Source organism: Schistocerca americana, chromosome 1 (assembly GCF_021461395.2).
Source record: "Schistocerca americana isolate TAMUIC-IGC-003095 chromosome 1, iqSchAmer2.1, whole genome shotgun sequence".
In the NCBI taxonomy this organism is placed as follows: Eukaryota; Metazoa; Arthropoda; class Insecta; order Orthoptera; family Acrididae; genus Schistocerca; species Schistocerca americana.
Window position 1 is genome coordinate 245884034 of NC_060119.1, and position 27793 is coordinate 245911826.

General features: G+C 38.7%; 1 protein-coding gene across 3 annotated transcripts in view; it reads left to right on the top strand.

Moving 5' to 3' along the window:
* The first annotated feature begins 2936 nt into the window (after window positions 1–2936).
* The window catches only part of LOC124553929 (rab5 GDP/GTP exchange factor), a 72036-nt gene continuing 47179 nt past the window's right edge, over window positions 2937–27793 (top strand). For 2 of the 3 annotated variants that reach the window (XM_047127980.1, XM_047128119.1), the window contains exons 1-6: window positions 2937–3062; window positions 3595–3761; window positions 15132–15253; window positions 17621–17881; window positions 18002–18131; window positions 21919–22016. In XM_047127980.1, coding sequence (XP_046983936.1) covers window positions 3598–3761; window positions 15132–15253; window positions 17621–17881; window positions 18002–18131; window positions 21919–22016 — 775 coding nt within the window. In that variant the 5' untranslated portion in view covers window positions 2937–3062; window positions 3595–3597. Of the gene's footprint in view, window positions 3063–3310; window positions 3330–3594; window positions 3762–15131; window positions 15254–17620; window positions 17882–18001; window positions 18132–21918; window positions 22017–27793 lie in introns of those variants that run through there. The other variant, XM_047128048.1, reaches the window with a different exon arrangement.

Sequence of the window (27793 nt, forward strand, 5' to 3'; positions counted from 1 at the left end):
GAAATCCAGGGCAGGGAAATACAAGTTATCTTTCTTCAATAATCTGTGATGAAATAATAGAGCTTCTTTCTGAACGAAAAAAAAGAATTATCATAAGTGAAATAAAACAGGCAAAATATTTCTCTATAATAGTATATTCTACTGCAGACATTTCACATACTGATCTATTATCTTTCATATTAATATATGTGAACGAGAATGGTGAACCTGTTTAACTTTTCTTCCTGTTTTTACCAAAGCCGGGACATAAGTCCAAAAACGTAGCTGAGGCCGTACTAAAAGTCCTGTCTACAAATTCCATTGCTATTACTGACTGTAGAAGCCAGTCATATGACAATGCAAGCAATATGTTGGGAACCTACACTGGTTTGCAGGCACACATTAAAGAACGAAATCCGAAAGCGCATTATGTGCCTTGTACATCATATTCTTTGAATTTAGTTGGCACTAGTGCTGCAAGTATGTACCATTATAATTTTTTCTATGCTTCTTCGCAGCACTGGTATAAACTCCTTTCTTTCATGAAACCAGGAAGCAAAACGGTAAAAAGCTGATCAAAAACATATTGGTCAGCAAAAGAGGAAGTGTGTGTAAGTCTATATAAAAACTAAGAGGCCATTATCAATGCCCTTACACATATTGCCAATAATCCGTTTGAAAAACCACTTGTGCGAAATGAGGCTTCAGCTTTATTGAATCAAGTCAGCAGGTTAGAAACAGTATTCGTGATGACAGTTTTGAAGGACGTACACTAGAATTTTGATAGTGTAAATCTGAAATTGCAAAGTGTAAATATTGATACTAAAATAGTGCATGAATTATATGAATCACTTGTAGGATTTATAGCTTCTATTCGTGACATGTTCGACTATTATGAAAATAAATCCATGGAGATTGTGACTGATATAGACTATGAATACACCTGTAAAAGATCACGAAAACGCAAACTTCATGATGACGAAGGAGCAGACTCTGCAGAAGTTTTTCTGACTGGAAGGGAAAAGTTTAGAGTTGAAACATTTCTCCCAGTACTCGACAACTTACACACTGAATTAGTGAGGAGGAAGAAAAACTATAGAACACTGTTGGACTCCTTCACAGTTTCAGTAACCTTAAGAACAGTTCGCTTGACGATATTGCTGAACATGCAGTAAAATGCCAAGCATCATATGACACGGATTTAGAGCCTTTCTTACCTAGTGAATTTCGTGGAACTTTTGAAATCTTCTGAGATTAGTGATGTACCAGTCGAAATGAGTAAATTTTTACGAAAATAAAGATTACAGTCCTTGTTTCCGAATGTTGACATTGGCCTTAGAATATTTTTATGTATGGCACTTACAAATTGTTCAGCAGAACGCTCGTTTTCGGCTCTTAAAAGACTGAAATCGTACCTACGTTCTACGTTATCTGAGGAGAAACAGAACGCCTTGTCCATTCCTCACATTGAAGCCGACCCCCTAACTGATAACTGGCTGAAATATGAAGATATGACCAACGAGTTTTCTGTCGTCAAAGCCAGACGCAAACATTGCTGACTGGTGAGTTTGTTTATTTATTCATAATAGTTTACAAAATTTTACAATTGCCGATTGCAGACCGCTGAACTAAAACTCGTTTACGCGCAGACGTGACCGAAGGCGCCCGACAATACTAAACAATACACGAATGACCCAGGTCGCTCGGCGCTGTACAGTCAAGTCATACTGATAATGTACTATATTAAAACTGACGCGTATTCTTGGCGTCTGCTGAAATGTATAGTTATCCGGGAATATACGTTATTGGAGAGTACGCTCAAATGAAAAAGTGTTAACAAATAACGTAGTTCAGTTCTGTCAATAAATACGTAAAAGCTTTGCTTGTACCGTTCGAAAGAGCTATGGTTAGAGCAGTAGCTGCAGTTCAAAACTGTTCAGCCCTTACATGAATTAAATTTGTTGTGTACACTTACTATGCAGCATCTAGCTACACAGACCCTAATGTTTTACACGTTAACTATTAGATTATAAAACAAGTTTAGTTTTTCCACACTAGTCTGTAAAATTATGTAATAGCAAATTCCGTTCTGTGTTTGTTTGTCTGTACTTAGTTATTAGCTCGTGCACCGAAATCTCTATTTCATTTTCATATCTTACGGTTTCCTATAGATTCACGTATTAATACCGAACACGTTTATTTATGTGCTACACATTCAAGTTATTAGATCGTAAAGCGACAGTTTAATTTTAATTTTGAGCGCTTCTCTGTAAAAGTATGTATTAATTTCTTATGTATGACACGTTCGCTTCAATTTTTACATCGTAACAAAACTTTTTTATTTTCATTTTCGTGTAAAAGAACATATAAAATGTAAATGTATAACACAAATCCTTTGTCTCCTACACCCTCTGCTGAATTTTTAGGCCATAAAAGAAAAGTTATTTGCTTGTGTTTATTTCTGTTGTCTTACGACAGAAGAATGTGTTAACACAATGCAGTTTTAAGTTTGTTCTATCCGCTGCCGTACTCCAAGTACAGTTCAGGAACCATACTACACCAAACATTTTGATTGAGCGCGACTAGACCGCTGACGCGTCCTTCAGAACAATGAAAAACGGAGTACGGAAACAGCTCTCAGCGCTCCCGCCCGAAATGGCAATTGTGATCGGGTACTAGTTATTATTTGAAACATGTTTTTTTTTTTTGGGAGGGGGTCATGTAGTATGGTGTGAGTCGGGGCGCAAAATTTTTAAATCCGCCACTGATCGTTCGTTTTTCGACCACTTTTATGGCCCATGTTAGTGGTCCCAGATGCACGGACAACATAATTGCCGCACATCTCGTGATTTTCTCGATTGAAACTAACAACACAAAAGAGACAGTTGAACTATTGTGATGCTCACCACGTCAGTGTGGGCGTGGAAGGGCTCACCCTTAAAAAAAAAAAAAAAGAAAAAGTCAGACGCTAGACACAAGTCTTTCCGTCAATCTTTTTGTAAGTAAATCAACATCTTTGGCAAGGTACAAACAGCAGTTTGACGGCTGAAGAATGGCGAGAAAACGATTGTAAACACACTGACGTAAGTAAAATGTGTTAGTAAGAGGCAAATTGACATTCACGTGTAAATATGCCTGTTGGTGAAGTGTGCTGCAGAATGTTTGTTTACGACAGAAAGGAATGTTGTGATCCTGATTAGCTTGAAGTATCGCGTAAATACTATTTTTTTAAAGGACAAACAAAATTTTCAGTCGTTATTTACCGACAAAAAATTTCGCAGGTTTCATAACACGCAGTAAATGCTGCTGAATGATTAACAATTGTGAAAAATTGATTCCTAAAGTGCTAGGTGAGCATGAGCATATAAGCTTGCATTTGCTACCCTCGTCCGTAGGGTAATACATTCATGTACAAAACACCTTGATTTTAATGAAATTGACACTTTTGTGCGCAACGTTAGTCAACTGCTGCAGCTACAAAGCTTTTTTACTGGACTTTCAGATAAGATGATTTTAAATTTTTGCCACATATAGATGTTGAACTTGGTTTACATTTTGTTGATTAACTACTTACAGAATATGTCACTATGTTTTCTATTGTGAATCTTTCCGTAGATTATGTACGCAACGAAAGGTCCCAGTTTGAGAATTGGAGAAGACGACCTAAAGTGTAAAAATGGTTGCGGATTTTATGGTACGCCAGAATGGGGGGGTTATTGTTCTCAGTGCAACAGAGAACAACGGAGGAAGACTGGCCACAGCAGTTTATCTTCAGTTGAAAGGTAAATATATTTTTCACTTATTGTAAATGCCTGAGTGAATTTGTTGAAAAGTATTCTGTCTGTTATGGGGGACAGCACTTTTGTGTATTGACGGTGTATTGGAAGTGTTTTTGACGTTGGTAAGTGTCATAAGAGCATTGGTTATGTCTTACTAATTACAAGCCAAAGTCAAAATCTTTTCCATAATTCCAAAACGGCAGGTCAGCACGAATATATTTCAGTCTTTGAACTTGAAATGGACATACTATATTAATTTCCTGGCAGTATAGTAACAAATTGTGTGTGTCCAAATGCATGAGATGTCAAAGCTGAAGTTCTGCAAGATCTGAAAGTGATTTCTGTGATAACTGAAACCATTAATAGAAAATTGCAATGTCTTTGAATAATTATTTCGAAAAAATAACCAAATCACAGTAGACTTATTGAAGGCAACACAGCACTGTGCTTTGCAATATTGTTACTACTCTGTACAGACACAACTCATGAATTACATCTGCATCTCGAATTTTGGCAGTACCCCTCTCTTATTTTCAGTAAAACAGAGGTCTTGGTTGGAGTCCCAATGTCTCTCACATTTTTAATCAGTTGAAGTTTCTTAATGGAAAATCTGATTGAGTAAAAGAAATTGGTGTGAAGTAAATCTTGAACAAGTGCAGTGAAGGTTGTGGTACTGGTGTTGTTGTTGTTCTGATGAGAACAATGACATCAAAATCACCACTACTTAAAAATGAAAGTTGTTGTGATGTACCAATCTCTTGCATAACTCAAGCTGTAGATGATTTTGGAAGGTGATAACTGCGTTGTGGGTTGGTGAAGCCAACAAATTTGCCATGACAATCCATTTTCCCACTGTTGTCTAATATCTGCAAAATTTTACTATATCTGAAACCTTTAATGACAAGAATATACCTACTCCAAACCCCTATATTCCAAAGGATGCCCTAGTAGTTTGTGTGAAGTCATAGTTGCCACAGTGAATGGTGAAATAGATCCTTTGTTGATGTTGTCATTGATCAAAGTTGACAGTTTTTAGTCAACGGTGACAGTTTTTATTCTATGTTAGGGTCAAGGCCCCAGTTATGGCCACATTAAGGGCAATTCGAGATACACCACATTTTTAGTATAGGAAGAAAGTATACAAATTACTTAAAAAAATCGTATCTATTGCTTCAAAGTCTACACATTACAACCATGTAGAAACAAATATTCTAAGTTATTTAACAAAAGCAGAAAAAAATATTGAAAAATAAATGGCGCATTTCCCCAGTTTTGGCCATGTTAACCCTACCTATGGCCAGTTGTTTCCCCACTTATGGCCACTTCATATTATAATAAAACTATGGCTAAAATAATTGTCAATCCATGTGCCAGAAAGTAATTTGTGCTTTATACAAGTATATAAGACAACAGACAACAAACCTACATCAAATAGGTAAAAGGTACAGAAACTGAATGAACAGAAAAAAAAATTCATTAGGCAAAGAATTGTCCCAAAAATTACTTGAATCAATTTCCACACAAGTTTATTTCTCACGAGTATCAATGGAACCAGGGAACTTTGTTTTTAATGAACGTCCTTCTTGCATCAAGACTGGATCTGGCAGTTTCCCTAAAATATCTTCACCTGTTATAGTCGAAACATCATTTTCAATGTATTCGAAACAAGTTTTCTGAACATTAGAACTTTTTAGGCACTGAATTTCATATTCAAAGTCAGAAAGCACTTTCAAAATTACAGATACATACTTAAAAATTGCAGGTCTTGTTCTTCTATTTCCTGTTAAACTAAATTTTACCAAAATAAAGTCCCCTACTTTCAAATTCTCACTCGAAGATAGTTTCATATTTTCTGGTATTTCATCTTCATCTCCTTCTACATAGTCATCGAAACTGCTTCCATTGTCCGTCCATTCTCGTTCCTCGGAAGACCTTGTTGGCCTATCACTTAACTCTTGTCTGTTTCTTGTTTTCCCCCTTTTTACGTGAGATAATGCCAAGTGCTGCTCTTTGGACTTTAATTCCTTCATAGCTTCTCTCTTCCTTTTTTCCTGCTCCTTCTCCTGCTTCTCTTTTTCCTTCAGTTCATGATATTCCACCCACTTGTCACTAGTCAGAACAGTGGGTGTATGTTCTTTCTTTCTCTTTGTGCTTCGTTGTTTAGGTTCTGGCCAAGTGATAACACTTTCAAAAACTGTTGCTAATGATTTTGGTGGTGTCACTTGGATACACACTGAAGATGGACTATGGTTGGATATTGGGGTACCTGAATTAAGTGAAATACTGTTGGGGGTTGTTGATATATCTGCAGGAATAAGACTGTTGGTGGGTGTTGAAGGAATATCTGAATTGCGTGTTGAAAATATGTCAATATTATCAACATTTTGACTAAGTCTGTCTGTGTTTTGTGAAACATTCTCTGTTTGATTATCTTCAGAGGGAGGCGCTATGCTATCTGTCAGAATGTCATCAGTGTTACCACTAGCACCATGCATTTCAACCTCATCAGCTCTTTTTCTCCAGAACTTGAAAAGTAATAATGCTTCTCGATTTCCTTCCCACTCATGATTGCTTCTCTTGGTTGCTCTGAACTCATCTAGAAGGACAGGATCAATTTGCTTTTCTATGTATGAGAAATGTCTCGGAAGTTCCTCATTTGTCTGAACTGTGGTTGAGGCTGGTATACTACGAACAACTATCTTGCTGTAATCTACATTCTTCACATTAAATGGAAACAGACCAGTGGCCCTGAAACCAGCACGAATATTTGCCACCATTTTAGGTTCTGTAATAATTTGTGACAGAACAGAAGGTACATCAGATTTTGAAATTTCAGTGCCATTATTTTCAAAATGCCACTTCTGAACAATCTTCTTCCACATTTTTTTCATAGGTCCAAAGACAGCTACATCTAATGGTTGCAAGATGTGTGTAGAATTGGGATGGAGAGCAACTAGAATGCTCTGATTTTCCCTACAATATCTGCTCAAATGAAGTGTCAAATGAGAGCAGTGCCCATCTAAAAATATTACTACAGGCCGGGAAATTTCAGCTTCTTTCAAGAACGGATCAAATAAATTTGTTATATACTCAAAAAAACTTTCACCTGTCATCCACCTATTTTCTGTTTTTCCAATGCCCCAGTTTGGAGGAGCTGCTTTCACCAATGATGCTGGAATCCTTGCATATTTGAACAGTGTTAAGGGAGGAGCAACTTTTCCAGCAGCATTCACTGCAAACAATGTAGTAACGTTATCTTTGTCAGAGTTACACGACTCTTCATAAACATGATGGCCACGAGGACCTATGATTAATTCCAATTTAGGAGCCAGAAAAAAAAGAAGTTTCATCCATATTAAAAATTCTATTTGGGTCATTTAACACATCCATATCATTTAAAGTGATGGATACTTCTGAAACCAGTTTCTTATTTTCTCTTCTGTAACAGAACCTCTAGACCTATTGACATATTCTGCATGTTTTTGTGACAGAACCTTGTGCCTCTTAAGAAATCCATAATACCACTTTTTTCCAGGTCGATTGTTAGTAAATGTAGCCTTACAACTTTCCATATCTGCATTCTCAATAAGTTTGTGCACAGATGCACAGAGATTTTCTTTAGTAACTGGAAATCCCATGCTAGAACAGTCCAAAACCCAGTCCACCAATTTTTTTTTCAATTTGTTCTCCTAAGACAGAAAGTGGACCACAGTGCCCTGTAGATTCTTTTGGAGATACACCAGAAATTTTGTTTCTTAATGTTGTCCTTGGAACTTTGTACAACTTGTTTGCAGTAGCAACCTTCATTCCCTCATCAATAGCCTTTAGAGCATCTTTAACATTGCTGGGAGAATACTGAAACTTCTTATTCTTTGGTTGACTCATTTTTCCTATAAATAATGCACAAAGATTTAGTTAAAGAATGTTGCATATTTGAATAGTGCCTATTGCATATTTTGTATCTTACAAGCATAGGTAAATTAGTATGACATGCCAAGACAATACTAACAATGAGGTATACATTGATTTAAAAATACCAAAAATATTTTAATAAGCCTATTTAAATAAAATTAGCCTAGTGTAATGTAGGACAGAACACTAATATTGATGTTTTTGTATCAGTTTTTAGAAGTGGCCAAAACAGGATACATATATGTCTCCACTTATGGCCACATAAATGGCCATAACACGGAACCAGGGATACATATGGATCTGTTAATGGCCACATACTTTTGATAACATGTTTTTAGGCTGAGCGATATAAAACTTTAAAGAAATGAAAATATAATGTCTTATCTTACCTCTGAACAGATTAAGTTTCTTCTGATGTTTTATTTAAACATGTAAAATACAAAAAAACAGATCATGTGTTGCTTAAAGAAAACTTCTGCAAAACCCAGCTTCTGCAACACTGATCATTTCACAAAATGGTGTCTCCAAACAAAAACAGACAAAAGAATGATTATGTAGACAAATGAAGAGAGCCTTTCACAAAGTTTATAATAATCTATAGTAGAACTGGCTGGTATTCCAGAGAAGCTTAAAAATTAACCTTTGACATCAAGGTGGCCATAAGTGGGGTAGTGGCCAAAACTAGAGCCTTCACCCTATTTCTTTCTTTTGAACAAAACACTGATTTTAGTCAAGGACAAAATGTTACAAGAAATGTTAGCAGTGCTGACTGTGAATGACATGATTTTTGGTGCTTTCTAAGATAGAGTTGGTGGCATTCATGTGGAAGGAAGAGACATTGTTGAGGGTAATATTTAGAAGGATTGTGAAGAAAGAACACAGCTAAGATGCTTTTGGAAATATAGTACAGTTACACATCAACCTTTTTTATTTTCTGTCAGCCCCATAGCAAACAGTGCCTGAAAAATGGAAGTTTAGTGTTTCTTTTGTGTGTGTGTGTGTGTGTGTGTGTGTGTGTGTGTGTGTGTGTGAGAGAGAGAGAGAGAGAGAGAGAGAGAGAGAGAGAGAGAGAGTGTGTCATAGTCTAGTTGTCCCTATTTCAGTAGCAGTTGTTAGATGCCTCTCTACAGTCTCATATGATCTCCACCTGTAAGAGGCATTTTCTTGTTATGGTATTCGCTGATCTTTTTTGCTCATTGTCTGTGCTGTCTTGATTTAATCATTGTCATGTTTCCAGCCACATCTCTCAGTATTTTTTTGCTAATAAGCCTTTCCATTTTTCCTCTATCCTCTCACTACCATTCTGCCATAACTCTGTTCCGGGTTTCTCTTTTTATTCTGTCTGCTCCTGTAACGGTACTCACTTTACCATCTCCCTGACCTCTTCATTTCTCATCCTGTACATCCTTGGTACTCCTACTCTGCTTCTGCAGTATTTCATTTCATATGCTTGCATTTTGCATAAATTCTTTTTTTGAAATTGCCAGGTTTTAGAAGCATAGGTCAGGACAGGCACATAGTAGGTTTGATGTATTATTCCCTTGATTTTCTGTGCGAGCCTCTGTTCCACAACAAAATACCGACATTTCTCAGAAATTTTACTGTTTGCTTCCCTCTCCCTTTGACTTCATCATTTCTCCCTTTTGTTTCCATCACAATTTCAAGATTTGTTAAGCTGTCAACTTTTCTGCTGTTCCTCTGCCAGCACGAATCTTGGAATAGTCTCCCTCTTCAAGGTCCCAATTACGACCTCTGTCTTCCTTACATTATATTTCATACCAGATAAGCCAATCACCTCTGCTCATGTGTCTAATTGCTGGTGAACCCCATCTTCATTACATCATCAGTAAAAGCCACTGTTATTCAGAGGCAACATTCTTTATATCATGAATAGTTCAAGGTATTGAAATGCAGTTTTTGGCAAGTGATGCTACTTTTTTAGTGGGATTCAGAAGCTTTGGTATAAAAGAGAACAGTGTTATAATGCTTGTTAATGTTGAAAGTGAAACTCACACAAAAGTATACAAGAAATGGGATGAAACAGAAATGTAAGGGGGCGAAATTGCAATTACCGTGTCAGTGGATGTTATGTTGCATGCCAATACTGGTAATGATTAATGTGATGAATGTTGGGAACTGAGTACAATGAATGGAGTTGTTTGTCGATAGGGAATGAGAATGTATGTTCATAATTTTCTATGGTTCATACATAAAATTACTGTGTATTTTGTTCTGTTAGGTTACAATTTAATCATGTTGTCACAGTTTTTGGCGAAACTGGAAGTAAGACTTACAAGTAGGTAATTGCAATGACTGATGTATGTGTCAGACTACACTACACATCAGTCTGTTATTGGATCCTATTTTTGTTTTATGTATGTAGTTTGAAGTACAAGTGAAAATCTGTACCAAGGTGGGGAATTGAGCCTGTGTGTCCTGCTTACTAGGCAGGTGTGTTAGCCGCTAAGCTCCCCTTGGCACAGTGCATTACAAAAAGGCACAGATTATCCTGGCATGGCTCCTTCCTGAATCTCAATTCTCACTGCTGCCCTAGTCTACTTTCTGTTCATCTCTAAGGGGGAATTTAAAGTAGTTTGGGGTAGCAATGAGAATCTGGATCAAGGAGGGATGCATGGCAGGGTAATCCATGCAGTTGTGCAAGTCACTGTGTCAAGGTGGCTTAGTGGCTAATGCACCTGTCTAGTAAGCAGGAGACCTGGGTTAGTTTCCTGGTCTTGGTACAAATTTTCACTCAGTGTTTCAGTTGGTAAACACAAAATCATATCTGTAAGAGACCAGTAAAGTCTCTGAAATTATGTCATTTAATTTGCCTATTTTTGTATTCATTTCTTGTCTTCGCCAACACTCAAGCAAATTGTCAGTCCCTGAGATAACTAATTTTTCCATTCACCAAATAAATACAAAAATCTGTATCCAACTTTAAAATTCATAATAACAAGATCAGTGAAAAATATTTGGCACTCTCCATATCAAGAACAAAAGTTATCAATTCGTATCTGCTGTCAAATGAAATCTTTAGATTCAGTGATTTTCATTGGCTGCCATATACCATCGCCCATTTGGCTATGACAAACACCAATGAACTGCCAACATCAGCATGCAACACAGCACCTGCTGACACCATAAGTGAACCTTAGCCTAATGTGGCTGGAATCAGCTTTTGCAGTCCAAATACTGCCAAGTGAGTCTCATGCTAAGCTCCATCATTATACGCAGAAAGAAAATAGGCCTGCACTAATAAGCTAAAATATATTTCCTCTTGACCCTCACTTTACGCGACATAGAGGTAGAGTCAGCTAAGATATTTGTAGATTGAACTACATGCTAACTTCTAACAGATCATAAGGGGGTTAGGAAAGCTGTTCCAAATGTACATACATACTCGTGTTTAAGTGAACAGCTTTTGAATAAATAAGTAAACTACCACAAGGCTTCATGCATGACAAAGTTTCTCAAGAGAGTCCCACTTGACAGTGTTTACACTGCATTAGTATATTCCTTCCAAGTTGCCTGTCAGTTTTAGCAGATATGTTGGATTTTTCGTGAAAAGTCATGAGTGCCAACATAACAAGCTTTATGTCACTATACTCGTCCTTTCAAGAGCTTTTGAATGCTGGTAATAAGTATACTGTTCAATTAAAAAATTTTTTTTCAAATGATGTCTTCTCGCTTTCCGTTGTTAGTTGTTTCAGTTATTTTATGATTGCAATTTTGGCATTATGCCATGTTTATGTTAGACAGAGATGATAATGTAATATGCTCATCGAAGAACAGTTGATCAGTGATACTGGTCAATAATCCCTTTCATGTGCTGCAATCTTGAGTGGATTATATATATCATGACAGGTGACACATCTAAAAGTGTGCACTTGAATACAATAGAGTAAATGTCTAAAACACTCAACAAAAAATATTTAATTCTAGTTCTGTTACTTGATTATGTATTGTGGTTGTCCCTTGAAGGTGCTACAAATTTCAGTTTATTCCAGAGTGTCCATTAATCTGTCTTCCTCTAACCTATCTAGTGCATAGGGCATTAAAGACGTTTTACACAGTCGTCACTAATTTTTTTATTTTTTGCAGGAGGAAAATGAAATTTTTTGTGAACATACTTGGAACATTTAGCTATACATAGAGCCTACTCAGTGTAGCCTCTATCAGCTGTGACCCCATCAGCTGTGACCCATCTGGTCCAACGTTCTTTCCATGAAGTAAATGCACTTTGTTGAAATTTTGGGGATTGACTTTTACACCATTGTTTGACACAGGAAATAAGGTCTTTCTCACAGTCAAATGTTTTACCGCACAGGTGCGCCTTCAGATGACCAAAGAGGTAAAAATCAGACAGAGCCAAGTCTGGACTGTAGGGAGGACGAGGAAAAATTTTCCAACCCATTTTCCTGATTTTCTCCTGCATCATAAGGGCTGTATGGGGTTTGGCATTATCATGGTGTAGTCTGATGAGCCGACCCTGAAGCTGTGGTCTGTGGGTCTTGATCGCACATCACAGAATGTCCAATGACAAACAATAACGGTCCCAGTTCATTGTGGAGCCAGGATCCCAAAAGTCAATGAAAATGACACCACACTGATCCCAGGAAGAGGAGGCTATCACCTTTTGGCCTGCTGTTCTTGAAAGTCTTGGTTTCTTCTTCCTAGGGGAACCCGGATGACGCCACTCCATGGGTCGGGTTTTGCTCTTAGTTAGGGGAAAAACAACTATGTTTCATCCTGGGTAATGACACCGTCAAAACACTGTTTTCACTCTTCAGTAAAGGCCTTCATGAGACTCTCGCACCCATTGTTCCTCATCATTTCCATTTCGCTTGAAAGTAATCTGGGCACCTAACGTGTATAGACTTTTCTGTACGCTAGTGACTGTACCTGTGATACCACACTACCCAATGACAATCGACTCATTTCAGTAAGCTGTCGTGTCGTCACACATCTGTCGTTTTGGATGATTTGATCAGTGGTCTCCTTATTCACATCTCTCACTGCAGTCAATGGTCTACCGCATTGTGGATTGTCCAGTAGAGAGAAATCACCTTCTTTAACCCTTTCACGTCAGTACTGTAATTGTTGCATTGTGCACTGTGGATGAGCGCCAGTCCCGCCTGGTCATGCCCTCTGTATGGCACATTTTTCACACTGCCTGCAGCGCTACTCTGTCCTGCTTTCACACTTATAGTGTTATCACAATTATTGGACTTTATACTATATATTTCTTCGGGAAAATATTTATACAAATCGCACATGTTTCTGATAGCTCGTACAAATAGTCATTGTCATGAGGCTGTTCGTTATTGGCGAAATGTAAAAAAGTGCAAGATATGTTGAAATCGGTCTCTAGGTAGCAGTTTAGAAAATATTGGTGTATGAATAATGGTGCGTGGGTCAGACTTCCACACAAGTGGAGCGTAGTGAAGCGGAGAAATATGACGTGAGGCAGAACTGCTACAGCAGTCCTGGCTGGGCGGCACAGGCCATACCCAACTGCTGCAGCAGTACACCGACTGAACAGCACGCTCTCGACTTCTACAGAAGTTCACCGTAGCGAAAGAGTTGAACCTCTGCAACCACCTCTGGATACTGCTGTGATCCGCTGTGCCTCCCCTTAAACACGGAGCAGCTTCCTTTGAATTGATGTGGCAGAGTCATTGCCAGTCTTGAAGAGGAACTCCATACCCTCCATCGTCACAACGTAGCATCTACTTCATAGTCCATTATGTCTCACCTGTAAATAAAAGAAAATACTTTTATATACCAACTTATAGCTAAATGTTCCAAGTATGTTCACAAAAAATTTCATTCTCCTCCTGCAAAAAATAAAAAATTAGAGACGACAGTGCAAAACTTTTTGAACGCCCTTTGCACCCTTAAAGATTTCTCCATGTTGCTGGGCCAGTATTATGATTGTAGTTTTGTAGGTGAGCACTAAATGAAGATTTGCAGTTCTTGCTTATGTTTGTGTGTTCCCTGGATCTGATAGGGAAATGTCTATCTGTTTTCATCATATACAAATTTTCAGTTTTGATTTGTACATTAGTTTTATGTATATCATTGGCACTATAGTAAGGTACACATTACATTGTAATCTCTGCCTTAACGTAAACCTCTATGTCAAAATTTTGTTAGTATATGAGCGTGCTAACAAACAACAGAGTGATGATCATGCAGATAATACTAACATGGGTAGCACCACATAGGGATACTGGGCTTTAATTTCAATACAAAGTCCCCCTCCGTAGGTGTTGTTGATGAAGGGACAGAGATGTCCACTCTTTCCTGTTTTCTTTTTGTTCTCTTCCTAAAATATACCATAAATTTATAATATCCTGCTTCCAAACTCAAGTATGGGCAACAGTGCCTGCGTCTCAACTGTGTAGCTTTATTCTGCTGTGCGGTGGTGGCCGTGGTTTGCTAGCTGTCTATGTGGAGCACTACAGACTGCATAAAGTAATAAGATGGCAGACCTAGTAGTCATAATGCAGCTTGTGTGTGTGTGTGTGTGTGTGTGGGGGGGGGGGGGGGGGGAGATGGTTATGTGAATGTCAACAAACCACAAAATTACTTGTATGTACTGTGGTAAGCCCACTTAACATTGTTTTCATTACATTGTATTATGTTTTGTGATATTTCAAACTGGCATAATACGAAAATTGCAGTTGTGAAATAAAACAAACTGACAACTGATAGAAAGATGAGATTTTTTTAAAAAAAATTATAGGAGCTATGGACCCATATTACAGAAAATGCTTGTTTCAGTATCTTAGTTGATATTAGATAAGAGGATTAAACATGCATCAAAATTATGGCTCCTCCATATACTATAATAATTTGCTGCTCTCTCTCTCTCCCCCCCTCTCTCCCCATCTCCCCCTCCCTCCCCATCTCCCCCTCCCTCCCTCTCCTCTCTACCCCTCTCCCCCTCCCCCCTCTCCGCCTCTCCCCTCCCCCCCTCTCTCCCCTCTCCCCCCTCTGCCCCCTCTGCCCCCTCTGCCCCGCTCTCTCCCCCTCTTCCGCCCCTCCTCCTTGCTGTGTGTGTGTGTGTGTGTGTGTGTGTGTGTGTGTGTGTGTGTCTGTGTGTGTGTGTGAGAGAGAGAGAGAGAGAGAGAACTGCTGACACTGTATAATATATTATAGCTCCTTTCTCATGCTTGCAATTTTTTTTATTGAGACTGTGAGCCAAATTTTAGAAAATTCTCAGAATATAACGTTATCTCCCCCCCCCCCCCCCCCCCCCCCCCCCCATCAAAGACTGTAAATATTTATAGTGCACCTAGTTAACTTGGCATAGTGACTCTCACTTCATTTCACTTTTTGTCATTGTTCATGATGCATTTATTTCCTGTGATGCAGTTTCTAATTACCTGAAGTATCAGTGGTGCATTAACCAGTAATAGAAGTCTGCAGAAATATTTCATCTTCTTTTTGCAGAGGACACAGTACTGAAGGACAGTCAAGAACTTCTGTTGCTGGATTTACAAAATTTGAAGTTAAGAAGCGTCAGCAAGCTGAAAAAAGAACAAAGCTGCCAAAATTTTTCAAGAAAACCAAAGGTAAGATGATATTATCAGGAGGAAAAAAAAGATGGAAAAAACTAAAGCTAAGCAAGCACAAAACAATTCCAATTTTTGAATTGTAATAATTCTGGAATTTGTATGATACGAAAATTTAACCGAGAAAATTAATAACGCATGAAGGAGAATTTCTGGCTGGTACTTACCTTCAGGAGCCGTAATATGTAATACTACAGACACACACAGAAGTAAAAAGGACTCACTACCTGCTTTTTGGAACTAAAAGGTGTTTTCTCAGTGAGAAAGTGGTATGTTAGCAAAAGTTAAAAGTAAGAACATGTCAGCCACACCTCAGAATGAGAGAGGGCCATCTGTAATGAGGAGGAGGGTAGTCTACAGTGAAACAGTAATTGTGATAAAACTTCTGAATTCTACAAATATTTTTATGTTTATTAAGGAATGATAGAGGTCATAAGATTATCTCTTAAATCTATAGAGAATTGGGGGAATTCCTAAAAGCCAAGGAAGTACTCTAGATGTTGGGTCATTTTAATAAACAGCTTACGAACAATTGAGTTTCATGGATAGAAGACTGGCATTTTATCATCTTGTTAGTGTCCTTATTTTTCTAGATTCCTTTTTACAATTCTACCACTGCATTTGTTCCAGGTGCCAAGCATTGCTTGATTTGAGTGTGCAGCATGTCACAGTTTTGTATTTAAGGGAGATGAAAATATAGTAGAAATTTCATAATAAAAGAAACAACAAACAAAAACTTTGGGCAGGCAATCACTCACTAGAAGATGATTGATGCGTGGCAGGAAGGCTCTCTCAGAATTACTAAGTCATGGAAAGCAATTCGTTCTGTACCTGTGATATTTGAGTTATTGAAAATGGATTTGAGGAAGGATGTTGAATTCAGGTTTGAAGTAATGAATTTATTGTGGTGGCTGTATGTAAAGTTGGGGAAGAATCGTGCATGGCAAAATTCAAGACAAATATTTGATTAATATGGCAATGGAATGAATGGTTGTGTGTAAAGCTGGGGGAGGATTGTGTTTGACAAAATTTAAGATGAGTATTTGATTAATATGATAATGGAAATTCTCCGGTGGAATATAAATAATGGAAGGGGTAAGAATAACAACTTGCCATATAGCTGAGGCGTTGATTTGTTGACAGGCAAATAAATAAGACAGAACATTGCTGGCTTTTGGACAGGTCATGCTTCAGGACTAACAGAATACATGCACATGTGGCACATTCTTCACTCCCCCCCTCCCCCCAACAAACACACACACACACACACACACACACACACACACACACACCTGCATGACAACTTTGTACTGGCTAACTGCATTGTTCCATCTTAGCAGCCAGAAGGGGGTGACTAGCTGTCATATGTAGTGGGCAGTGAGAAGAAGAAGACGGGGAGACAGAGGCTTGAGAAAGGGCGTCTGATGGTTGGGAGGGAAAAGCACCAGGGGCATGGGATACCTTTGTGCAACTAGTGAGCTCATTCTCTGTGCTGGTATTGGAAGCTGTGTGCATTGCACAATGACATGGAGGAGAGGACTGGGAGGGGGTGATATAACTGAGGAAGAGGAGACTATGGAGAAGTGAGTGTGAGTGCAGGATGAATGAAGTTAGGGACAGGGGTGGAAGTGTGTGTGTGGTAGGGGCTAGTGGTGATTAAGGCCAGGAGGAATATGGTATAGGAGGATGTGTTACAAGGACAATTTCCATCTGTATAATTTAGAGAAGTTGGTATTTTGTGGAAGGATCCAGATGACATGAGTTTGAAGCAGCCATTGAAATCTAGTATGTTGCACTCAACAGTGCATACTGGTGCTGTGCGTACTGGTGCTGGGTGGTAAACCATGCTATTGGGCACAATTTGGTGGTGCCCGTTCATTACGATGGTCAGTTGGGTGGTTGTCATGTCCACGTTAAATGCTGTGTAGAAGTTCATTAGAGCTGGTGTGTATGACTATGGTATCTTTCCTTCTTCTTTCCTCTGATTAAGAGGAAAAGGAACTTTTTGTTCTCTCAGTTTGAGATTTTTGTATTCTGTGGTTTTTGTATGTATTGTCTGTTCTATACTGTGGCTTGAATTTACAATTTCAGCAGTTCTAGATGAAATACCAAGGAAGAGACTGCTAAAGGTTGCAACACTGGCTCATATTCTGGTTGACTTTTTATCTGATATGCTCATGTTTTTAAGTTGATGTTAATAAAAAAAAACCTTTATAAGTTACAGAGCCTATACTTCCACTATCTGTACTTTGTGTTCATAGTACAAAAATGTGAGTGCAGTTGCAAAATGAAGATATTAGCTATAGCTTTCATTAAAAACCATATTTGGAAGGAATCAGTAGTGCATTTTGACATCTTTATTTTTAGATGCTGGAAGAACTGAACTGCTCCATGAAACGCATGTCAGAACTCCAGAACTTGAAAAACTGCAGCAAGAGCATCAAGCTTTGTTTGAGGCTGTTGGACAGAGGGCTGATCAGGATGTTCACAAATATGTGCATTCAGTAATAAAGGCGGTTTCTAAAAGTGCAGAACAAATCACAGCTAGTGATGCAGATGTGTCAGAGGTTGTGCAGAACTTTTACCAGAATTTTGCAAAACGTATGGATGCAAGTGCCAGTTACATTGGTGAGAGGCTATTCATTCAGCTTATTGAAGTAGGCTGTGTAAAATCAATGCTGGTACCTAACTACTGTTATTATCATAAATAAGTTCTTGTATATAACATTGTCCTATATTTCTTTCTAGGTCTCACACAGGAGGACAAGGAAATGCTTTTGGATTATTTTGAGAAATATCTTATGGTTGCTGTGTATAGACTACTGTTTTGTCCTCCTTGGACAACTGATGAAGAAAAGGATTTAGCAATCCAAAACAGGTATTCAGCTTTTATGATTTATTGCCTGTTCTATTAACTTGTTGTGAAAGTTAACCCATGAACATCACAAATTTGTCTGTATAATGTATGTTTTCCTCCATGTAGGAAACACTGAGCTTTATAATGCATCTTTTGGATCATCAGAAACTCTGTTGTGTACATACTATTACTACCCACTCAAAATGAATACAGTTCCACATACTGATGGCTCTATCATAAAGGCTGTATGTGTCTGGCATTGCCTTAGATCTTCTGAGTGTGTTGAACTATGAGGCAGTGCACAAAGACAAGTTTAGGAAATCCATGCCATTAAATAGATCCCATATTTTAACACAGCACGAATGATGTAAGGAAAACTACCTCAGTGAAAACCACGTTTCTAAAATATGTGCCAGGGAAAGACCTGCTGGAATGAAGAACAGCACAAAGCAGGCCAAGGGAAATAGCATGTTTCTGTCTTCCACTAAAGTAGCTGCCAGGTTTTGCCTTGACCATTGCTATACAATCAATTACTTGTATTCACAATTTAAGCAAAAAACATGGGCTTTGACAGACACTATTGTTGTCATGGAGCTTCTGAAGAACTCTGATTGTCTGCATATGTAGGAAGTTCAGTAGTTGACAACGACACTGCATCATAAGCTGTTCCACATTTAAGTGTTTAGAAAAGACAATGCAATGCTTTCAGTGGTGTCATGGAGGAGTAGTCATAAGCTATGGTTAGCCAATTCTATGATCAATTTCTCTGGCCTACTTTAATAACATTTTTAATAAGTTTTTTGATTATAAGTAAAGGTCTGTGTGAAACTTCCTGGCAGATTAAAACTATGTGCCGGACTGAGACTCGAACCCAGGACCTTTCCCCGCGAAAGGCAGAGCTCCCGAGTTCGAGTCTCGGTCTGGCACACAGTTTTAATCTGCCAGGAAGTTTCATATCAGTGCACACTCCACTGCAGAGTGAAAATCTCAAAGGTCTGTGTTCTAAAATTATTGCCTTCAGGAAAATGAAGGTATTTCAGGTATGCTCCAAGTTATCTGTACACTTTCTCTAGAGCTTCTGAGAGTAGTTTTGATGATATGGAATACCCTTACGCGATTTGTCTTTCAATTCTGGCTGTCCCATTATTTTCATGAAGTAGTGAAACAAAAGAAAAATTCTCTCCAACAAAGTACAATAACATTTTAGACAGAAATTCGCTGGCCAGTATTTACTGCCGCGAGAAGAAATGATTAGTACAGCCAGTATACATACATAAACGTTCTCATGCTGTCCTAACTTTTAGAAACCAAACAATGGAAAATCCAGGATGGAATGTAACAATATTATGAAAAGTATAGTTGGTACTCACTGTATAGTGGAGGCGATGAATTGCAGATAGGCACAACAAAAAGACTGTCACAAAAAAGCTTTTCTGAAGCCACACTGAGCAGCAGCAGTGCATGATGGGAGAGGCAACTGGATGGGGGTAAGGAGGAGTGTGGGGCAGGGAGGGGGAGAGGTAAAAGGGTCGGGGTGGGGGACGGTGAAGTGCTGCTGGGAAGTGTGCAGGGATGAGATGGAGAGAGGGTAAGGCAGCTAGGTGCAGTCAGGAGGTTAGACAGAGAGTGTGATAGAAGTGTGGTAGTAGAAAAGGAGAGAAGTAAAATGTGTGTTGGTGGAATAGAGGGCTGTGTAGTGCTGGAATGGGAACAGAGAAGGAGCTGATCGGTGAGGACAGTGACTAATGAAGGTTGAGGCCAGGAGGGTTACGGGAATGTAGGATATATTGCAGGGAGAGTTCCAACTTGCACAATTCAGAAAAACTGGTGTGGGTAGGAAGGATCCATATGGCACAGGCTGTGAAGCAGTCACTGAAATGAAAAATGTTCTGTTGGGCGGCGTGCTCAGCAACAGGGTGGTCCAGTTGTTTCTTGATGATCGTTTGTCGGTGGCCATTCGTGTGCACAGCCAGCTTGTTGGTTGTCATACCCATGAAGAATGCAGCAGCTTAGCTTGTAGATCAGATGGCTGGTTTCTCGGGCAGCTCTGCCTTTATGGGATATGTAATGTTTGTGACCGGACTGGAGTAGGTTGTGGTGGGAGAATGTATGGGACAGGTCTTGGATAGGTCTATTACAGGGGTGTGAGCCAAGTGGTAAGGGGTTGGAAGCAGAGGTTGTTTAGGGACGGGCGAGTATATTGTGTAGGTTCGGCAGATGGCAGAATACCAGTGTGGGAAGGATATTGGGGGAGGACATTTCTCATTTCAGGGCATGATGAAAGGTAGTCGAAACCCTGGTGGAGAATTTAATTCAGTTGCTCCAGTCCTGGGTGGTACTGCGTTACAAGGGGAATGCTCCTCTGTGGCTGGATGGTGAGACTGGGAAGATAAGGCACAGGAGATTCGTTTTTGTACAAGATTGGGAGGATAATTACCATCTGTAAAGGCCTCAGTATATTTTGAGAGGGACCGCTCATCACTGCAGATGGGACGACCTTGGGTGGCTAGGCTGTATGGAAGGGACTTCTTGGCATGAAACGGGTGGCAGCTGTCGAAGTGGAGGCATTGCTGGTGGTTAGTAGGTTTGAAATGTTCAGAGGCATATAGCTGCCCTACTCTCTCTCCACCTCATCCCTACACGCTTCCTGGCAGTACTTCATCCCCCAGCTCCTACCCTGCTATCCTTCGTTCTTCCAGCCCCTGCCTCCTCCTTACCCCTACCCAGTTGCTTCTCCCATCAGGCACTGCCACTGCTACTCGTAGTGTGGCTTCAGCTGCCACAGACTTTTGTTGTGCTTGTGTCAGCTGCACTTGCATGAGTGTGTGCATGTGTCTGTTTATTTTTGACAAAGGCCTTGTTGACCAAAAGCTTATTTTTTACAGTCTTTTTATTGTTCTTATCTGTGACTCAGCATCTCCATTGTATGGTGAGCAGCAACTACCCTATTCATAATACTGTCATTATTCCATACTGGATTTTCCATTCTTTCACTAACTGTTCTATTGTCTTTCATCTAATTTTCTAGGCGTCGCCTCAAGCCTCTTGCTCCTATTATCTTTGTCTTTTGTGTTTTGCATGTTGACGTGGAATGTGCATTACCAATCAAAATTTTATTTGAAATGGAGATTTCATATGTACACTACCTCATCAAATGAACACAGGGAAAATAAAAGGTTAACCTAATCTTGTTGTAAAGGATGTTCCTCTGTAACTCGGTGAAATGTCTAGTGTGATTGGAACCAATAAGTGTTGTCAAAATTGTCTGGATGTGTGACCTTCTTATATAGCTAAACATTTTTTACCTCCCTTGGACTAGATAACAAGAACTGTTCTTGAGTTCTTTTTTGGTTTAGAGGATGTATTTTATAAAAGTCTGGTGCTTAAAAAGATTTATATTAAAAAAAAACCATGTTTTTCTACTTATGAGGTGTTGTAAATTTTTCGTACTTCATAATTTGTTCCCAGGAGTAACTCAGTCAATAATGATTAATTTGAAATGTAGACGAGTTTATTCAACCGTAGTACTGCTGTCAAACATAATATCACAGTGAACGTTATGTTCAGTCATTTTACTGTGGGCATACAAACCAGTTTAGTGCTCTCACATATGTACCTTCAGCTACTGTTTTCTTTTTTCCATATTGGTTTCCATTGAACTGAAGATGTGTTATTGTTTGCACCCACCATCAGACACTGAAGAGAAGCTATTACTGGTTTTATGTTAAAGTCATGGGTATTATTGCTGTGTCAGTATTTGTATGGTTAGAAGTGATTTTTGTAATAAGTAGCATTTATTTGTTTGTAGGATACGGCAACTGAGTTGGGTTAGTGCTAAACATTTGGACTGCAGAATTGATGAAACAAATTTAGAAGTTCGTGATCTTGTGTACACTGCTATCACAGGTAAAGATAGTTTTCGTTAATTATGTTTCAAAAGTTTCAATTACAGGTTGTGTATAAGTTCTTTAGAATACTGTAAACTGATAGACTTGCATCTGAATATGGAATCATTATATAAGAAGTGCGCAGTGCTTCAGGAAATCTGTTGAATAATGTGCACCGACGTAACTGGAGAATTTTGTAGTATGTGAGCAGCTAATTCATGATATAAATTTTATGCTTGATTAAAATAACGATGTTATTTGCTGTTCAGTGAGATGGGTGCTTGTGGTTAGCTGTAAGTTAATCACAATTATTTCTTATGTCCCAAATGTTCATTGTATTGCCTGTTTTGTATGTGCATGCAAAATCTTGTCAGGCATGGCAGTTTAGAAGTGGCAGAGGGGAAGGACTCAAATATTGATGGACTTTATATCATCCATTGTGTCTCTAAAAATATTTCTATCTAAAGAATCCAAATTTACATTCATTTATTTCTGGGCAAAGCTTTACTTTCTATATGAAAACTTAAAAACTTATTTCACATCTTGGCAATCACACTTAATTCAAAGAGCTTGCAGTGGAAGATGCGCATACTGGATACATAGTGTTACATAAACTTAGAATCGCATCATATTTTTTGTGAAACGTGGTTATAATGTTGAAACTGATTTCTAAGCTTGAGTAAAGATACACTGAAGTATATTATTTGGTGGTGGGAGGTCACATCCTGCTTGAAACTGTTCTCTCGGGCTATGTCAGATTCGTTGACGAGCTTCGTGTTTCTCTATTGGGATCTATTAATCAAGCACTCTGAGTCACAGTCAAAAGTGCCATACTACAAATACAAAAGTCTTGGGTGCTATGTTTAGTCAATCCAATGATATTTATCTGTCACTTATCATGTCTTTCATTTCTGGCAGTGTTTGTTGAAGTAGAAAGTGGCAAGTTGCACCTTGCTTTGGAATCCATGTTAAACTGTAGGTCCCCCTGTAACTAGCTGGATAAGCCATTTCAAAGCTTATCTTTTTTTGTAACATGTACTTGGTCTTTTTTGGTGCGAAAGATAATTTTAACTCCTTGGCACGTATGAAATAATTCTGGAAGAGCTGTGTTACATCCTTCTTCCATGTTACTTCTGGAACTTCCCTTGGTAACTATTATGTCATTGACTTAAGCCACTACTCCTACAACTGCATTGTCTTCTTTCAGTTGTTTTGTTACTTGTTAGTGTTCAGATCCCAGAAGACTTACGGATCCCAGTGAGCAGTCATTTGAAATTTCTTTTGTAAGTGTGTCTCCTGGGCACCACAGAGTTGTTTCTGTATTTAAGCAGTATTTATTAGAATGATTGTATACCAGTCATGGACAGTCAGAGACCCACAGGCAGTCAATGAATGCTTTCCAAGTGATCGAATGCCCTTATGATATCTACCATTATGATTATAACGTATTTATGCAGAGCATTCACAGCGCCTCCTGTTGACTTCACACTTGTGAACTCATGTTGTGTGGAGTTGATTCCATGAAGTCTTTTCTCCTGTACTGCACTGCACAGCATTTTCTTCAGCAGTTTCTCTAAGGTATTGAGAAAGCAAGTTGATCTAGAACTTTGGAGCTAGGGGACATTACTCTTCACCCTTTGCAAGATAATCACATTTGGTTTTCTTCCCAGTATTTGATATTCTTCCCCACAGTAAACACAATGTTATAGAGTTAACACTAACATAATCTTAGGTGCATATGAGGAGCATGTAAAACTTCAGCAGGGTTTCCATCAGGGTGAGTGATTTATTCCTTTTCAGTTCCTGGGTGTTTTTCCTGACACCCTATACTGAAAATGGAAGATCTATCCCATTTCACCATATGCTTCCTTTGTTGTATTACACAGTTCTCTATCTTCCTCTGCAGTGTCATCTGGAAAGTGCATCTGCATCAGTAATTTTGCATATTGCCACCAATTTGTCATGCTGCCATCTGCTCACTTTAAAGTTGATGACTTTGTCTGTGATTTTACCTGTTTACAGACAATTTCATGTGGTGTTCCAAATGGGTCAAGATATACATTCGGTACCAAGAATCATTTACAGCTCTCCATTTTTGCCTGCAGCAGGTGGTCTTTAAATAGCTGCTTAAGGTCTATGTATTTGCCCAATATGTGAGCTCTTTCTTCCACAGTTCGGCCTTTCTGGTAATGATTAGTATTCTCAGTCTTTGGACGCCATTGTTCTGTGGTAACTGTGAACTCTGACTCATTTGTTTTATGGCTAATATTGCACTTTTAATGGTCTCTTGTATTACAGTGATAAGGTCTTCAGCTTTTGTGTCCCCATGGTCATCTATTTCCACTGTGTCCAGACAGTCGAATATACTCCTTAGGTGTTTCCAATCAGCTTTCCTTGTCTTGTATTGTGTCTTTAATGTGTTTAATGCATTATTATCTCCGAAGTTCATTTCTACAGAAATCAACTGTAGAGATTAGAACATTATCATCATTCGTGGTGAGGCCTTTTTTAACTTTCCAGATTCTGATCATCCTGGTAGCACATTTGCCAACTATTGTGATGTCTATTTTAAACTGCATTCCAGGCATCCCACCACATGTGGAAGGATTTGCACTTCTGTCTTCATCTTACATATTTAATTCTTTTATGTATTTCTTTAGTAATATGTCTTCTTCGCTCCGCACTGAACTAAACCGTAATGTTAGCTTAAGGTTTGCATCTGTGGTATAGATTATTGGCTTCCTTTGGCCAGGGTGACTGATGTCTTTAAATTGCTCTACGTACTAATATATGACGTCACTGAATGGGAAAAAACAGGGTGTCCTTAAAAGAATGACCCTTTATAAACTATGCTCGTATCAACTGTAAGGATTGTAGAGTGTTGATTCAAGGACACAATTAGATAAGTGTACGCGGTACTCTGCTTTGTTCTCTTTGTGCTTGCAGCACATAATATGCAAAATGGCAACTCATGAGTTTACAGTGTTTTGTGTTCTGCAGTTTGCTGAGAGTGAATCTGTAATTACAGTTCAGCATGCATTTTGTTTAAATTTTTTTATCCTCCGTGTTGCAAAAACATTTTCCAGTGCCTTAGTCGTATGAAACAGTCAGATGTGTGTGTAAAGGGCAAAGCATGGGACGACTAAAAGTATCCGAAGAGAAAGTTAACCATGTCAGAGCATCTTATCTTTGTAGTCCTAATAAGTCTGTCTGGAACGGAAGTCTTGAACTTCAGTTGCCAAAGACGGCAGTGTGAAACATTTTAAGAAAATGTTGACGCATGTGTCTTTACTGGTTACATTAAGTACATGCTTTAAACTCAGATGATTGTGGCTTATGTTATAACTATGCGACTGTAGTGTTAGTCTTGATCGTACGGTGTTGAAGAGGCAACTTTTCATGCAACAAAGGGACCACCCGGCAATGAGATTCTTGTAATTTTTTACATTTGTGGTATGTGCAGTTCAGAACTCAAATATACCTCTCCCAAAGCAGTTCAGTGCACCTTAGCCTATTTTCAAAAGAATTTTTAAAGTTTTCCAACCATGTTTAGTATGCTAAAATAGGACTCTGTACTAGAGCGTTCACTCATGGAAGCCTGGTGGAATTAAATTTTTAAACAAAAATGCATATTCTACAAGCATTACTGTGAAGGGTTGAATACATAAAGTGCACAAGACTTGTAATCACTAGATTGAGTCTTGTTTCAATCTTTTTTTCTGTTCAGTTTGATTACCTATGTCATTTAAATATGGAATGAATCAAATACATGCTAATTAACATACCTAATTGTCACAATATTATGAGAATGGGAAGTTGTTACTCACCATATAGCGGAGATGCTGAGTCACAGATACACACAAAAAAAAGACTTTCACAATTACAGGGTGTATATGACCAAGGACAACCGGGAGATCCGGGAAAAAACTGGGAAAAACCTGGGAATTTTTTAGAATTCTGGGAAGTTTTCATTGTTTTTGTTTTAAGTTAAATTTTTGTAATTTTGACTGGCAAGAACCGATACTCTAACAAAGGAAATTACTGTATACCACTATTTCAGAATAATACTGCAACAATAAAATATGAACGAGAGAAAAAACGAAAATAAAACTTAAATTGCAAAGGAAATGCGCCATATACAGCAACAAAACACAGTGCTCATACAAGCGTCTGCCAACAGCAAAATGTGTCAAAGGCTTTAGGAAGACTATGCAATGTTCCGTAACAACAAATTGCCTCTGATGAACGTGGCGTCACAACTGTTTACATTAGATTCGTTTTAGCAGTTACGAGCGGGATCATGCGCATGCACAGTTGAGTAGTACCTTCTCCCGCTTCTGGCTACAGAAATGTGGCTTTTGGCTGTGTAAGCAGTCGCAGCAAGCAGCTAGATGCTACAGGGAAAAATTTTACTGGAGCACCCAAGCTGCCACATTCTTGCATGCGCAGTTCCATGACGGGGGTGGAGGGCAAATTCATACTATTGCGGGGAAAAACCTTGTTTTACAAAGCGACTAGCATCCAGCGTATGTTAGTCTATCGATTGGCCCAAACTCTTTGCCTTTACAAATGTCTGCTTGTGTCTGTGTATGTGCGGATGGATATGTGTGTGTATGCGAGTGTATACCTGTCCTGTTTTCCCCATAAGGTAAGTCTTTCCGCTCCCAGGATTGGAATGACTCCTTACCCTCTCCCTTAAAACCCATATCCTTTTGTCTTTCCCTCTCCTTCCCTCTTTCCTGATGAAGCAACCGTTGGTTGCGAAAGCTAGAATTTTGTGTGTATGTTTGTGTGTCTATCAACCTGCCAGTGCTTTCGTTTGGTAAGCCACATCTTCTTTGTTTTTAGATATATTTTTTCCACATGGAATGTTTCCCTCTATTATATTCAGATTATTCATATGACTTTGAAACGCATCCCTGTCGGTTTTTGAACATTTTTGAACACATTCTAAGTTGATTTCTGAATCAATCGTAAGTTGATTTGTGAATGCGTCCATAGTGTACATGATGTCTCTGTCAGGGGACTCCTCGTCACATGTAGAAACAAACTTTCCTACAGACAAAAGGGGCTATACGAGCTGAGCGGAGTAAGGCCGAAAGGATGAATGACAACTGCTGTGTGATTGTGTGGTTGATTGGGTTTGCGAAAGATGAGCGTTGTTATAATTACTAGCTAAATCCATAGATTCAGACTAAAGGAGTGGAAATAATCGAATAACAGGTAAGAAAGATTACGTATTACCTTCTAGGTGTATCCAAGAAAATGAAATTTTGACAGAAAATTTTTAGCCACATTGCTATATTAGTGAGGGCTAGTTGTACAGTCCCCGGCTAGCAGCCGCTTTTAATTCTATTCTGGAAGAAGTGCGGAAAACGCGTTGTACGAACATGTAGCAACACCTAACCGGAGAATAATTGCGGGATAGCTAAACCGGCGATTCTGGCAGAGTTAGTGGAGCTAACGTGCAAATAGTGCAAAAAAAATGGCAGGAATAGTTTCAGAATTACTGATAACAAGACTGTTTGTTAGAACGAGGAAGGAGAAGAAACGTGGACATCACATAAATTATGGAACAATATGACGATTCCAAGTTTGTATACAAATTTCGTACTAGTACTTTTCGATCTTATACTTGAGAAACTGGAGCGCATGAATGAAGTGTGAAACTATTTCCTAACGTAAGGCTTTTTGCTTGTAGTAGGTCTAATAGGTATTTGATACTGGTACTTTGTGAATTATATTCTGTCGTTACAAACAAGACCTTTTGTGCCAAAACAGTCTCGTTTATTTGGT